This window comes from Ictidomys tridecemlineatus, chromosome 7, assembly GCF_052094955.1.
Source record: "Ictidomys tridecemlineatus isolate mIctTri1 chromosome 7, mIctTri1.hap1, whole genome shotgun sequence".
NCBI lineage: Eukaryota > Metazoa > Chordata > Mammalia > Rodentia > Sciuridae > Ictidomys > Ictidomys tridecemlineatus.
This window is the reverse complement of record NC_135483.1, coordinates 141,562,674-141,577,979: the sequence shown is the minus strand read 5'-3', so window position 1 is coordinate 141,577,979 and position 15,306 is coordinate 141,562,674. Positions and strand designations below refer to the sequence as shown.

The following is a 15,306-nucleotide window of genomic DNA, read 5'->3' as shown; positions in this document are numbered from 1 at the left end:
AGATGTATGTTGTAGAAGACTATGTGTTGTGATCACTCATGCTTCCTGGATATCAGACCAGAACTGGGTTTAAATTAGGAAAGAACTCTACTTTTTAGTCTTTCTTTTTAGGCCTCTATTTCAAAAGTCAGAAATAACCCTATTTCTATGAAAAATGGCACCAATGTGAACCTGAAGATTTCTGTTCCTTCCTTGAGTTTAACTGCTCTCTTATTCCAATATTTAATTTGTGAGAGTCTTATTTTTTAACTTTTTTATGAAAAATTCCAAACATACACAAAAGTAGAGAAAAACAATGAAATGAACCCCCATGTCCTATCACTGAGCTTTGGAAATTATTAGGGCAATCTGGTTTAATCTATATTGGCATCCATTAGCCTTCACCTCATTTTGAAGTAAATCCAATACTGGCCTACCACTTTATCTGTAAATATTTCCATATGTATGTGAGAATCTTTTAAATGATCTTTGCAGGAAAAGGAAATAGGCTATTCATGCTCAAATGCGATAACCACAAGAAAGGCCAAATTTTGGAATTTCTCCAACTCTATTGTGATAACTCAAAAACATCCCTGAAACTGGACAGGGAGGACACAACAACATTCTCTGGAAGTGCTATTTGTGCCTGCTCTCTGGTTAGGCAGGCAACACAGCAGGGCCTCATGCCAGACTTCTGGGGTTCATGATCAGCTCCTACCATATCAGCTCAACACTAGCAACGTGGCCTTGACTCATTTTTTAACCTCTGTTTGCTTTGGTTCTTCATGTCTAAGATGAGGGTAATGACAATACCCATTTCAAAGACACATTCTAAGAAATAAGTGAGTTAATATATACAAAGTGCTTAGAACCAATGGCATATAAAATGTACTGTGATGTGTTAGCTATTTTTATAACACAGAGGTCCAATGGTTATTAAAGGTTAAAAACAAAAGAATAAAATTATTTTTACTGAGTAAAGAATACCAAAGAGTACTTTTAAAAAGAGTCAATAATGAGTCTCTAGAGATCAAGATAAGCAGATGCCAACACAGGGCCTTAGCAGTCAGGCTGGGGCTCATGGGAACACCAATCCAACTTTGCTTTGTAATGGATTTTATTACTCAAATTTTAAAAACTCAAAACCAAACAAACAAGTGAAAATTCAGAATACTGAACAACCAAAAAATATACCTTGGCATCAGCTTCCCAACACTGGTGTAACAGTTCAGCAAAACTTCTGGGGCAACTGCTTGGAATGGTTAGTCTCTATAACAGAGAGAAGGAAACAAAACAAATCAAATCATAGGATTTACTCATTACAGTAAGCAAAGACTATTTGAAAGGGGGCCCTAAAAGAGCTAATTTGATAGTATAAACAAGATATGAAATCTGAAGACTCCATGGATTAATATATGACAGGGGAGAATTTACATTCAGATTTGTATCATCTAATCTCCAAAGACTCCCACTTTTTCCTTCACAGATGAATTGTAGTGGATGGAGAAGTCAGGTTCATCAGCACAAATGCAATAAAACAGGATCAAGACTATAAGAAACTATAGTAGGAGAGGGGCAGGTTGGAACTTAGATACTAAATCTAAAACCATAGATTTAGTCTGTATTTTTATTAGCAACTTAAGAAATAATGCAAATAGGCCAGTAACTAGGACACCAGTTTAGTTTTGGCAAGAGGTTTACAACTCTGAAAACATCTTTGGCACAGAAAATTACAGAGATAATTTTTTAAAACTCTGCATTTTCTCATTGGAAAGTAAAACATTATGAATATATGACTCATAGCTTTGCTTTGGTCACACCCATCTACTGTAAGGACCCGATACAACACAAATTATCGTGCAAACATCAATTCTATTCTAGCATTCTACAGTAGTGGTTGTCATAGAACATGCCAGATCATTATACTGAGAAGGTATTTTTTTGTTTGTTTGTTTTAAAGACTGCAGAGGATGGGGCTGTAGCTCAGTGGCAGAGCACCTTGTAGTATATGCAAGACTCTAGGTTTGATCCCCAGCAGCACACCTGTAATCCTAGTGGCTTGGGAGGCTGAGGCAGGATGATCTCGAGTTTAAAGCCAGCCTCAGCAAAAACGAGGTGCTAAGCAACTCAGTGAGACCCTGTCTCTAAATAAAATACAAAATAGTGCTAGAAATGTGGCTCAGTGGTGGAGTGCCCCTGAGTTCAATCCCTGGTACTATAAATAAATATACAAATGAATAAGTGTTAGACCTTCTCCAATATGCCATTAAGTCCGACATGATCAAGGACTCTCTTGCAACCCACAAATTTCAAATGCCCTATGTGCATTCATGCAAACAAACAGTAAACAATGAGATTTCTAATTTTCTGTGCCTAGAATCCAACTCTGATTTACAACATATTTACCAAATAAAACAAATCAAATTTTTGCATTATTCATAACTTTATCAAGAGTTTGAAGACTGTCACCAAGAGCAGTGCTGCTCTTGGTACCAGAGTCATTAATATAACCCAACTCTGTGAGACTGCATTTGTAGCTATTGAATTCTATTTAGCCACAGGTGCAAGCACCTAAAATTGTCCCATTAGTTCCTCTAGTGGGGTCATGCCTGAGCATTTGTACACTGCAATATGTATTTCAGTTTCTCCTTTATATTACAACATTTTACTGACTCAAAATATAACGTGTGTACATGTTGTGTTTCTCTGAATTTCCTTTAAGAGGTGTGTTGGTTGTTAATAGAGTTGTTATAAAGAGAGGTCTGGGTGTGATAGAGTTGAGAACTGCTGCACTATGAAGTACTAAGATTTTTCCCCAGTACTGTCTACCAAAGAAACTGTACAAACGGAAACTTCAAACTGAACTTGGTTGGACTGGGGAAAGTTATGTGTAAAACTAGAAAAGCAGTTGCCTTGGCAAGAAAGCTGAGAAGTCTATATTTGGAATTATGGATAATCTCAAAACAAAATAAAATGAAAAACAAAACAAACTTCTCCAAATTAAAGGCTAAACTAAATAGTTTTAAATGTCTTGTCTTAACGATCTCACATTAGAGAAAGGAGTATTAAACTGTACTATTATTTTACTATAATGTTGACTTTCATCAAGAAAAATCATGTGTTCATTTTTTAAAATATAAGATGGCTGAGAGATGGAGACTAATAAAAACAGACTATAATTGCATTTATGCAACTGAATGTACTCCATATATAACTAAAAATAATGAGTTTTTGGAAAGGGTCAATTAATACTTTTCAATATAACCGTACCTCAACATTTTTTCCATGAACTGAAATGAGAACTGGCTGATATGGATAACGATTTCTGTCATATTTTCATACTGAAAAACTTTTTAACACAACATCTGACAAAGTACACAAAAACTCACATCATTTAAAATAATCTGACATGATCAAATATCAGTTAAATCTAGACCAAAACACTTTATGTAAGGGATTATTTTGGTGCATTAAAAAGTACTTTAAAATAGAATCCAAAGCATGTAGGTCCTGATTATGTAACTGTGGACATTCCTAATGCATTAAAACATTCTGGATTAACTAGATCTCAGCACCAGGTTTGTGGTGCTGCTTACAATATTTTTAAATAAAGATTCACATTTAAAATTAAAATATTTCCCAATCATTCAATTAGTCATGACATTTTTAGAAAATCACATCATTTTTTGCACCATATTCTGCATAAGATAAAAAAATTACTTTTTAAGTCAAATTTTTATCTTTCAAATGTACAGTCAAGAATAGTGAATTGTTTTATGAAGATTTCTATGTTAATCAAATTGTTTTGCTTCTTAGAACAAAACACATTTTACATAAGAATCTAAATATTTATAAGTGTAGTAATTATGCTGCCAGAACATTCTGAATGCCCACTGATGGAGTTTTATGGAAATGACAACAGCAAATATACTCATCAGTTGATGAGTATATTTAAAAACTCCTTAGTAATGCCCTCTTAAAGCCAGGCCTTCCATAAGGGTTCACCATTTACTTTTTAAGTTGAACAGGGCTTTATGCATCTAGCTTTAGTTAAGATTTAATATTAGGAAAAAAAGATGGTTTAAAGTCTTACATTTCATTATTAAGGGTTTAGAAGCAAAGATCTTCAGATATATTTTTAGAAAGTACAAATTTCCTATAGATGCAAAAAGCAGTCCTAAATGGTGAGACTGAATCAGGACTCACATCTAGGTAAGAGCAATGTGCCAGTCTCAGTTCCCCGATTCTGATACTGTCCTATAGCTATGTAAGGTACCAGGGGGAAGCTGGGTGATGGGGATAATTCTTTGCAATATTTTTACAAATCCCTGTGAGTCTGTAATTATTTCAAGATAGAAAATTAAGAAGAAAAGCAACTCTAATAACTGGATGTAGACATTACAGGTGACTAGACCACATTTAAAATTTTTCCTCGATGGTTTAAACACATCATTCTTTATTTAAATGAGATGTTAAAAATACAGCTACCTTTTTTCAACCCAATAACCAAAGGTACTCAGCATTAAAATAAAATAATTAGAAACTGAAAAGATTTTGTACATTATATTTCTTTAAGTCTCAATTTTGTTACTAAATGAAATCAACCTTTGGAAATTGCCTTAATGCTATGTCAACAAAATTTGTTTTGTAAACAGGTACCTCCAACTTATGAGGTGAGAGGAAGATACCTTCTTGAATGACAATGAAAACTGCATTTAAACTTAATTTACATGTTTTTGACCAATAAGTACTGTGCAGAATGAAAACAGCAGATAAGTATCCCTATAATACCAAATTCTACTTAAATTCATTAGAAAGTTGAGAGAACTCACATCACATGTGGTTTCTTTCCACTTGCTGCTATATTTAATACATACAGTATGGAGGTCTCCATGCATCACAAACTGATCATCAAAACAGACCACAGCTAAAGGGTGTCATCCTAGGATGGAGGGAAGGCTGCATCCTCGACTATAATGCTAAAGGGGCTGTGAAGGTCCTGCACGAGTAATTGCCAATCCTTCTCTTCATTTTTTGATATTCAATGTTTTAAAAATGCTTTAGATTAGATTTACCCCGATTCTGCCATTCTTCAGCTAAATTTTATTTTTAAAATATTAATTATTCTGTCTTATACTTTTCTGGATGGTCCACTTAGCTTTAAATACCCTTTTCCCTTGGTTTATATCTCAGTGCAGGTAGTGGGCAAGATCACCCCGGGTGCTCTGCACTAGAGTCAACAGAAGGTCAATAATGCTCTTCACTTTCATTTGTAAGCCCTGAATCAAACATTGAATCATCTCATTGGCAAAATAAATAGAACAGAAATAAGTAGGCTCTCATATCCTAAAAACATCAGCTGTCCGTGTGTGAGGTCTTTCTTAACTGCACACTGGGACTTGCCATCACATCTAATTAAAACTGAGCAGCTCCTGTGAAACAATGGGGAAGGCACACTCTTGCACACAACTCCTTTTCATTTCTTAAACAGGCAGTTCTCTCCCATCAAGTTCAGCTATCATCAACATTTCATCTATCCCCAATGAGTCAGGAGGACAAATTAATAAGGTAACTCTGGATTATGTGACCTTAAAGAAGTAAACTTGGTTTCTCCTAGTCAATAGCAGCTTTTTGATTAATCCAGCTTGTTCCTGCATTCACCTGGGAAGCAGATCAAGCTAATTCTTTTAAGGCATTAAAAAGGGGATCTTTTTATATATTCACTGTTTGGAAAATTATTTTATCTTAAGGCTACACTCTTACCATTGTGGAGGGCACAGATAAGATTGGGAAATGAAGAAGTTTTGTGAAATAAAGTTGTTTCACCTTGCAAAGACAACTGCATGCTTCCATTACATGATCTAAGTTCTTATAATACCTTGATATTGGATGCTTCATCCTTATGCTGAGAATTTCCATGGCTCTGCGTTTCAGGCACAATTTTAAACCTTTCAAAATGTAGTTGCTCTCTTTGATATGAATGTGCCATGTTCTCTGATGTAGGCTCATAGGTCCAACTAACTGAAAGCCTCAATTTGTGGGAAGAAGAAAAGCGAGGCTGGGGACACAGCACAAACGGTGTTTACGCCACTGAAGTTCTTTTGAAATGGAAAGGCTCTGCATGAAGAAGCGAACAGTTATGCCACTGCCTCGCCAATTCCAGTGAGGAGCTCATCTTCAATGTAGTGTTCAACGTAGGTGGCAAAACTGTAATTTTTCCCTTTTTTGAAACTATTTTTTCTTCTTTTATTTTTGAAATTCTCATCTAAGCGACAGTTTCTTGTACTATAGTGACTCCTGCTGGGAGAGGTAAGTTGAAGTAGCTGAAGGTCTCTTACAGATATATCAACTCCCGGCCAGTAAAAAAGATGTCCTAAACGCAGGAGATGGAGTTAAACTGTTCCCCTACCTTGGACGCAATGGCTTCTTTCATCACTAAGAACAAACCCCTAGGTTTTACAATTGAGACTGAGAAACTAGTACAGTACTTGTACAATTTTTGATCTACAGCATCACGACGTGAAGCTGCAACAATTAGATGTAAAGGGTCCATTCATGAGGAATAACATCACTTTGACCCTTTGTGTTAGCTCCTACTGCTAATCTTTCCATAAGCGTGAACTTACTTTCAATTTGAAGAAGATGAAAAAGTCTTTTGCAAAACCCCAATACTGTTTTCTGATCTATGTACCTGAATGGAGAAACGTAGTCTTACCTCGTTTTTTTCCACTACAAGCCAAGCTACTTGTAATCCTTCCAAACCTTTAAAGGGGACCTCCCTTGTTAGCATCTCCCAGAGAACCTGGAACAAAAAGAAAACGGAATTTTATTCTTGTACTTTATATTTTTGGTATATTACTGAAACTTTACGTAATATTTAATTGTATCCAATTACCAGATACAACCAACCCCATCTGTAGAAACTTGGACAAAATATATATTGATGCATAGGACTTCTTTCACGTATTATATACTTTTAATGTTCTTTTTTTAAAAATATAGAAACAAACTTAGTCAAGAAGATAGATTATCTAGAGCCACACTTAAAATTTTATGAAATTAATGGGCCTGAGTGATTTAACTTAATCTCATGAGTTACTAGAATTTTCACCTATTCCCACAAATTAGATTTTTTTGTTTTGTTACAAAAAGTTAAAACTTTTTCTACCTTCAATCTCTGCTACATTTCTCTATACAATAAAAACTAGAAATGCAACTATGTTTTTAAAAGTTCAATAATGGTCTCATTAAAAAACAAAAAACAAAAAACTTGAGCCCCTAATCCAAATCACTGGCAAACCTATCTATCCCACAATGGGAGATATATGCAAAATTATAACATTTAGATTTTGTGTTTTGAACAATTTTCTCTCAAAATGAGGCAGTCTAAAGGATCCGTTCTTAGCTACCTATAATTTACAATACCATATTCTAAAATGTAATAAACACTGTAGACACATAATAGCTGATTGTGTATATGTGAGTTTATATGTGTATTCACCTTACACAGTTCTTAAGATCAGTACAGTTAATAAATCTGACCTGTATTGCCCAGAGAAAGAAAACTGGTACCAGAAATACTATTGATTTTGGTTTCTCTAAACACTGACTGATGGAGATTTGGAAACTCAGTTATTTTCTCTGTTTAAACAAATGTACATCCAAAATTTGAGTCTACCAATATTTGTAAAGTACAAAAAACCTCAAATTTTTTATTTATTTATTTTTTAGTTTTAGGTGAATACAGTATCTTTATTTTATTTTTATATGCTGCTGAGGATCAAACCCAGTGCCTCACACATGCTAAGTGAGCACTCTACCACTTGAGCCACAACCCCAGCCCAAACAACTCAAATTTTATCAATAATAATAACTTTATCAATGTCAATGACATTATCCTCATTTTCTAGGTGAGGAAACTAGGCTTTACAAAGTTAAGCAAACTTGCCCAAAGACACTCAGCTTTCAAGTGGCAGAGCCAGAATATGGACTTGCTCTAAAGGTCAAACTCTAATCCCAGGGAATTCTAGGGAAGGGGAATCCACAGCGCTAGAGTGACATTATAGTCACGGAGCCACGGCAGCAGTGAGTAAGGAGAGGACTCAGTAGCTTAGGTTTAGATTTCCCTTGTTCAAAACACAAAATGAGAATATTCAAATGAGAATATAGATAATGGACATGTGCTCTATTAGAATAAGTCCTATAAATCTTTAGCTGTATGTTCACTATTTCCTCAGCCAGTGCTCAGTCTCTTTCGAGCCACAACATGTTAAACGAATGCTGGCTAATACGAAGATAATTAGAAGGAAAATCAGGGAAATTGGCAGATGCTGCTCAAGTAAGAGAAAAAAATCCACGAAAGCCTCTTTGGGCTTTTAATCAAGTGTGTAAGGTACTTCTTTAGAAGAGCTACTGAATAATTCTAGTTGAGTCACACAAGTGATTAGGAAAAGGTAAGGGGCATCCCAGAAGGGGACAATTCTAGTGGCGGCTGTAAGGAAGGAAGGGTGGGAGCCAGCACAGGTATGCAATCACCCTGACACTCCATCTGCACCAGAGAGCGGGTGGGGCAGTGAATGGGCTGGCAGGAAATGAAGCCCCTCAATTCACAATTACCACTCCACTGGTGTTGGGGATGGGAAGGGAAGGATATGAAGAGCAAGTAAGTTAATGAATTTGGCATTCCTAAGGAGAATGGGAATAGGTAATCAGCCTCAAATAAATCAATTGCTCCAGATCCCAAAATGTTCATATGAGCAGTCTTGCACCTCCTCCTTTCTTAGTTTGGCCTGCACACACCTTATATACTCACACATGCATACTCAAACGCGTTTGCACACACACACACACAAACTGGATATTGCAAGGTGAAGTGCAACACCGGAGTTTGAGAAAACAATATCAGAATGCTATTTATTCTTCATTCTTTATTTCAAGATACTGTGCTGGAAATGTCCTAAATTTGATAAGATCCAAGTTATACTTCTCTAAGAGCTCTAACTCTGAAAAAACAGGGCGTTTTCATTTCACTCTCTTGGTGTCGCAGATGAGCTACCATAGCTGATGGAGGCAGGCACTTGATGGGTGTAAAACTGGTGATGGCAGAGTGAACTGCTGTGAACCACCACGTTGTGAAGCCCAGACAGGGTCTTTGGTTTGATTCTAGTATCAGCACATTTCAAGATTTCCTTTTATTAATTCTTCAGATTTGGGAAAGTACCAAAAAGCAGGTGGTATAAGATAGGATGGCTTTTTCTACACTCAATAAAATGGCATTTGGCACAAAAAACTAACTAAGCTTAGGAAGTCACTTGGAGGTCTAAAAATATATTAAATGATGCCTTAAAATACCAGTTGGGAGAATGTAGGCCAAATATTATCGTGATCTTTCACCTTAAAAATATTTTCCAACTCATTGTATATTGGGACATCCTCACACTTCAACTGTGCTCACAGGAAAATTTCTATTTTCAGTTTACAGAACAGAAACTTGGATGAGGCTGTGGACTTCTCCTGCTTTTTCTCTTACAAACAATAAAAAGCCATTACCTGAGCCTGGCTGGTTCTGGAACAGGGCTCACAGATAAGCATGGCTGAGACGCTGTCTCTTGAGCTACTGTTTTTAAAGCTGGTTTTGGCTGAGAAGCCTCATGAAAGCTAATCCTTTCTGCATTATCATTAGGATGGCTTTGTTTTTAGAGGGTGGTGAGACCTTGTGTTCTCAGAAGGCTTATTCTTCCAATGCTTTTCTGAAGCTTTTTTTTTTCTTGTGGATTACACATCAAACACTTTCTGGTTTGGTCCTTCAAGAGAAGTTATCATAAGAGAGTAGAAACATGTCCTTTTATCAATGGAGAGAGAAACAATTGCCTGCCTAGCAATGTTTACCAGCTTAGAAACAAAGATCACAAGATCCATTTCTGGCACTGGGGGCACATTTGTTTTAAGGCAGTACAAGGCTAGTTAGTTTTGCCATGTGTTAAGAAATAACACAAGTTTATTAATCTGGGGAGGCTAGTATTTTTGAGAGTTATTAGGGAACTAAATCTTGGTAGAAAAATTTAAAAACCAACAGTAAAACTACATTGCATTTTTGAGGTTTCAATAAGGACAACTCTTCCCTATCTATCTGTGTGTGACTTGTACAGAAGGGGGAGATTACAATCAACAGAAGAAGCTGTTAATGAACTGTGGAATGTGTTAGGCAAACAGATGCTCCTGCTAACAAATTAGTCTTGGCTATGCACCTCTATTTTAAAATGACATCAAAAAAATTCTATATCACATTGTTTTCTTAGATAGGGACTATTTTCAAGGTTTGCAAACCACTAAAGTCTAAAACTAACATGGACCCAACCTTAACAACTGTCCTCTCCTGCTCTTTGATGTAATTTCTACTTTGAACCCATAATGCTTCCTTCATTAAAAAAAAAAAAAATTGTGCAATTGTTTAAACCAAAGAGTTCTGGGAAAGCATGTGTGTACTTATTCTTTCACTAATGATATTTAGAACAAACAAAATGAGAAGGGGTCAGAATTAAACAATCTTGAATTCTTGTTTAAAATTAAATTAGTATTTGCACATTTTTCTGAATGGAATTCTGTTGATGGGAGTTCTTTGCAAGAAGCAAACCAGTATCTGACTCAAACCTCTCTCACTTCAAGAGAGACAAATGATAGAAGCTGCTTTAAAACAGAGTCACTAAGGAGGCATTTCTGTTCCCCCCAGGTAAGGGAAGGCTCCAATATGAATGTGGATTGATACTGATACTGTCATGTGGCAGGGACCAACAGTTTCTATGGAGTGACATCTGGCATACAAATGTCAATCGACTCAGGGAGTGTTCTGCTGGCTGGAGTAAGTTAAACTACTTGAGAGAATGCCTTGATAAGCATTTGTTAAATTCCTTCCTCAGTTAAACCAAATCAAAACAACCAATGGTAGGGTCAGTAAACAAGTAAATAGAAGGCCTAATCTACAAACAGATCCACTCAGGTCCTCTGGAAAGTGGAGCCCAGTTGCCTGAGTGAAAGTTTTCAACAAACTGAACACCTGCAGCTGCAGAAAGGCAGACTCAGACTGTGCTTAAGAGAAGGGGTCAAGGTTTGAAAGGGACTGTAGAGACAGAGGAAAGATCCTAACCTCAGTAAACCAAAGTCATCTCTCAACAACTTTTATGGCTTATGTGCATAAAGGCATTTGTTCTTGGTTCTTGGAACCCAGTCATTAACTTCAGTTAATGAAGAGTAGATAGGTGCACCTCACATCAGAGGCCTGGGCAACTGAAAGACTTTGAGAGAAGGTAGCATGGAGTTTGTTTTCATAAGTGAAATAATATTAAGAATAATTAATAATGAGAATAACTTACAGTTATATCTTTATATCAAAAATTTCTAACAGGGAAATTCTAAGACTTGGAGAAAATTTTCAAAGTAAAAGCATAGGCAGCCAGTTCTTATTCCTTGTAGAGTGTGAAAATAAACCTCAAATCTTCTAATTCATATACAAAATAATTTAAAAACTGTGACCATCAAATTATGTTTATATATATATATATATATGTTTAAATTATATATATATACATACATATATATATTTCCCACATAATTTTTTGTAGGTATTTATGCATCAGATGTCATTATAAAAACATGAATGGGGGCTGGGGTTGTGGCTCAGTGGTAGAGCGCTCACCTAGCACGCGTGAGGCCCTGGGTTTGATCATTAGCACCAAAATAAATAAATAAATAAATAAAAATAAAATAAGGTATTGTGTCTATCTACAACTAAAAAATAAATATTAAAAAAAGTGAATGGAACATAAACCCCAAATTCAAAACAGCAGTTTTGAATATGATATCACAGAAATACAAAAGGTATTAAACTATCTTGTGCATATGTGTATATTAAACTTTATATCTAATTTGTTCTAATTAGTTATACATGACAGTAGATATACAAGTTTTTATATTTTTATATGCACATGAAGGGAGTAAAAACTGGCCGCCTATTGAATTGCTATTGAACAGTCAGCTGGCACAAGCTGCAGATAAGCTATGGTGCTTATTTTTCCAAGTCTCCTTGTTCCACAGTGGGGCCTGCAAAGTATGGTCTCTTAAAGAACATGAGCAGGATTGTTATTTTTAAAGGGTGTGTAAAACACAAAGAGGGATATGTATCAGAGACTGTGAGTGGCTCTCAAAGCCAAAAATATGTACTATCTGGTCCTTTGCAGAAAAATTTTGTTACCTTTTGTTCTGGTTACCAGTGAGTAGGCCTCATATAATTTAAATTGCCCTAAGTTGGTGTCCAGCACAGTGCCTAACTCAATACATTAATTTTGCTTAAATATGAGGGAACATAACCTCATAAGAGAACAGATCCCTATTTTCAGAATCCTCAGAAGATGAAAAAGTCTGATGATTAGACTGTAGTAAACTTTGACATAGAAGACCTATTTTAGAATCCAGTCTCTGAAATTTCATTTTACTTATTTTCCTTTTTTCAGTGAGAATTATTTCATCACTATCTATAATAGTGTATAGTTTTCATTCTTAGAAACACTATGAGGAATTGGAGATTTAGCTTGATGTTACTATTGTCATTTAACCTTTAAAATTCTAGCCTTTAGCCAAAACACATATTTCATTCTAGAAATGATTTTTTTTCAATAGCCAACAAAACTCATCTCTATTAAAGTAATTTGGTACATAGGCTATGTTATGATTTAGAAAGATCTAGCCAACTGAAAAAGACCAAAGTGTAATGAAGCCAGCAGTAAATACCCAGAGACTGATTAAAGAAAGGGAACATGTTTGCCCATGTTGACCTCCTCTTATGCTGTTAGTAGTACCTTCAATGAGAATACACATAACTTCAGGAAGAAAAGCATGCTGATTTGAGCCCAAACTGGTCTTCTTTTCCTATTATAATGAAAATGTCTATTTAAGAAGTAATGGTACAGAGAGGTAGCACACATAGCATGAATACAGGGAGATGAGATGCAAAGACAAGGAGTTCCAAATACTGTTTTGGATTTTTTAAAAGGAATATAGAACTCATCCTCAAAGAAAGGCAGCAAATGAATTCTTTTCTCCAGCAAGATGTGCTCCCACCTTGGATTGCTTTTTCCAGGATGATCCATCTCCTCACTCCTGTATAAGTTCCTACTCCCTAACTGGCTCCCTCCTGTGGTCTCTATTCCCTGAGCATCTTCCCCACACTTCCACAGGATTCCATTCTTCTTTGATGCTCTGTTGTCATTCTCCTGTATACCTCAGATTCTTGTTCCAGTTGGTCACTACTACTCTGTCACTTGCAGTAGACATCTGCTAAGTGCCAAGTACATTTTCTTTTGGACTTTTAGAAACTCACTAATCACTTTAATAGTTGACACTCAAAAGTTTCCTATTAATTAACTCACTTGGCATGTCTATTGTTGATTTTATATTGCTTGAGAAATCAAGCAATATAAAATCATACAGAAGTCCTATTCCAAATGATCCACATTTCCTCTGAATTCCAGAGATAGTCTCTGGTTGTATTTTCACCTAGCAAAAAAGCACTCTACAGGAGAGCCTTAGGCCCGAAACTAACTCAGGTTCTGTTTCTTGGAAGTGGTACTGCTTTCGTCTCAACACAGTATAAATAACTCAGAGGCATAAAAGTGATAAAAGCACACATTTCAACAACTGGGACATGTTCTCCCCATGCCTCAGCTTTAGACATTCCTCTAAAAACAGCTGTACCACTCAACACCAGGTTCAATTATGAAGTCTCTCTTCTCTAGGCTGTTTTGTTTCTGCATTTCCTTCAGCAAACAAGAAACAAGAAGTGAACTCACCACACCATAGGAATAAGTGTCACACGTTTCAGACACAGGTAGACTTTGGATAACTTCTGGAGCCATCCATGGGAAAGTTCCCACCAAGGACATGTGTGTTGTATGGTTATGGAACCGAGAGGCACCAAAATCGCAGATCTGAGAACAGAGGAACCAGGATCAACTTTGTACTTAGTGACTAATAAGAGAATTATCAGACGTTCAAAAAATCTTTTTTTTTTTTTAATTAAAAGGGAGTCATACCTTCAATACTCCATCAGCAGCTATAACAACTAAAAAAAAAAAAAGAAAGTATGACAATCATCTACCTGTTAAATTGTCTTATACTGAAAAAAGCATAACCTTCTATTTCTAGCTTCAATGTTAAATTTCTAATTTGATATTATAAAAGACAAAAATCAAAATATTTACCACATTAAAGATTTTGCAAAAGAGATCTGATATTAAAATAAAAGCTTAATTCCATGAGGTGCTGACTTAAAAGGCTTTTAAGACACTTGATATAAACAAATGCAGTACTGTCCAGTAAAAAAGGCACCAAATTAGAGTAGTTAGGAGAACCAAATTTTTACCTGGGTTCTGCTGGTAGATTGCCAATATGATACTGAGGAAATCATTAGCATCATTACTTTATGGTATATATAGTTCTTTCTCTCAACTGAAGAATAATTTTCCTTTTATAGTGCATTGTTGTTATATATGATTGGTGGGATTTACTTTGACATATTCACAAATACATAGTACATAGTTTTCCAAATTTCAATCCACAGTACTGGTCCATTCTCCCCTCCCCCATCCCCCTCTATTCTACTGATCTTCTATTTATTTTTAACTGGTAGTTATATATAATTGGAATGCATTGTGATATACTCATACGTGCACATGGCATAACTTAGTCAACTTTATTCCCCAGTTCATCCCCTTTGCCTTTCCTCCTCCCTCAGACCCCTGTTTCTACTCTACTGTTCTCCTTTGTATTTTTGCAAGATACCTTTTGTTTATTACTTTTTTCTCTTTAGCTTCTGCATATAGAGAAAACATCTGACCCTTGACTTTCTGAGTTTGGCATATTTCACTTAGCATGATGTTCTGTTCTATCCATTTACAAGTAAATGACATAATTTCATTCTTCTTATGGCTGAGTAGAACTCCATTGTATATGTACCACATTTTCTTTATTCATTCATCTATTAATGAGTATTTAGGCTGGTTCCATAACTTAGCTATTGTGGATTGTACTGCTATAAATACTGGAATACATGTATCACTACAGTATGCTAATTTTTTTTAATCTTTTGGATAAATACTGTGGAGTAGGATAGTTGGGTCATATGATGGTTCCATCCCTATTCTTCTGAGAAATCTCCATACTGCTTTCCAAAGTGGTTGTACTAGTTTGCAGTCCCACTAACAATGTATAAGTGTATCTTCTTCCCCATATCCTCACCAGCAATTATTGTTATTTGTATTCTTGATAATTGCTGTT

At 35.7% G+C, this 15,306-nt stretch overlaps 1 protein-coding gene across 9 annotated transcripts in view; it reads right to left on the bottom strand.

Annotated features, from left to right (window-relative positions):
- The window catches only part of Map3k20 (mitogen-activated protein kinase kinase kinase 20), a 172,133-nt gene that overhangs the window by 61,307 nt on the left and 95,520 nt on the right, over nucleotides 1–15,306 (bottom strand). For all 9 annotated transcript variants that reach the window (XM_040294480.2, XM_078017615.1, XM_078017616.1 and 6 more), the window contains exons 6-9: nucleotides 14,064–14,092; nucleotides 13,821–13,958; nucleotides 6,695–6,781; nucleotides 1,174–1,248 (exon numbers count right to left, since the gene is read on the bottom strand). In XM_040294480.2, coding sequence (XP_040150414.1) covers nucleotides 1,174–1,248; nucleotides 6,695–6,781; nucleotides 13,821–13,958; nucleotides 14,064–14,092 — 329 coding nt within the window. The remainder of the gene's footprint in view (nucleotides 1–1,173; nucleotides 1,249–6,694; nucleotides 6,782–13,820; nucleotides 13,959–14,063; nucleotides 14,093–15,306) is intronic.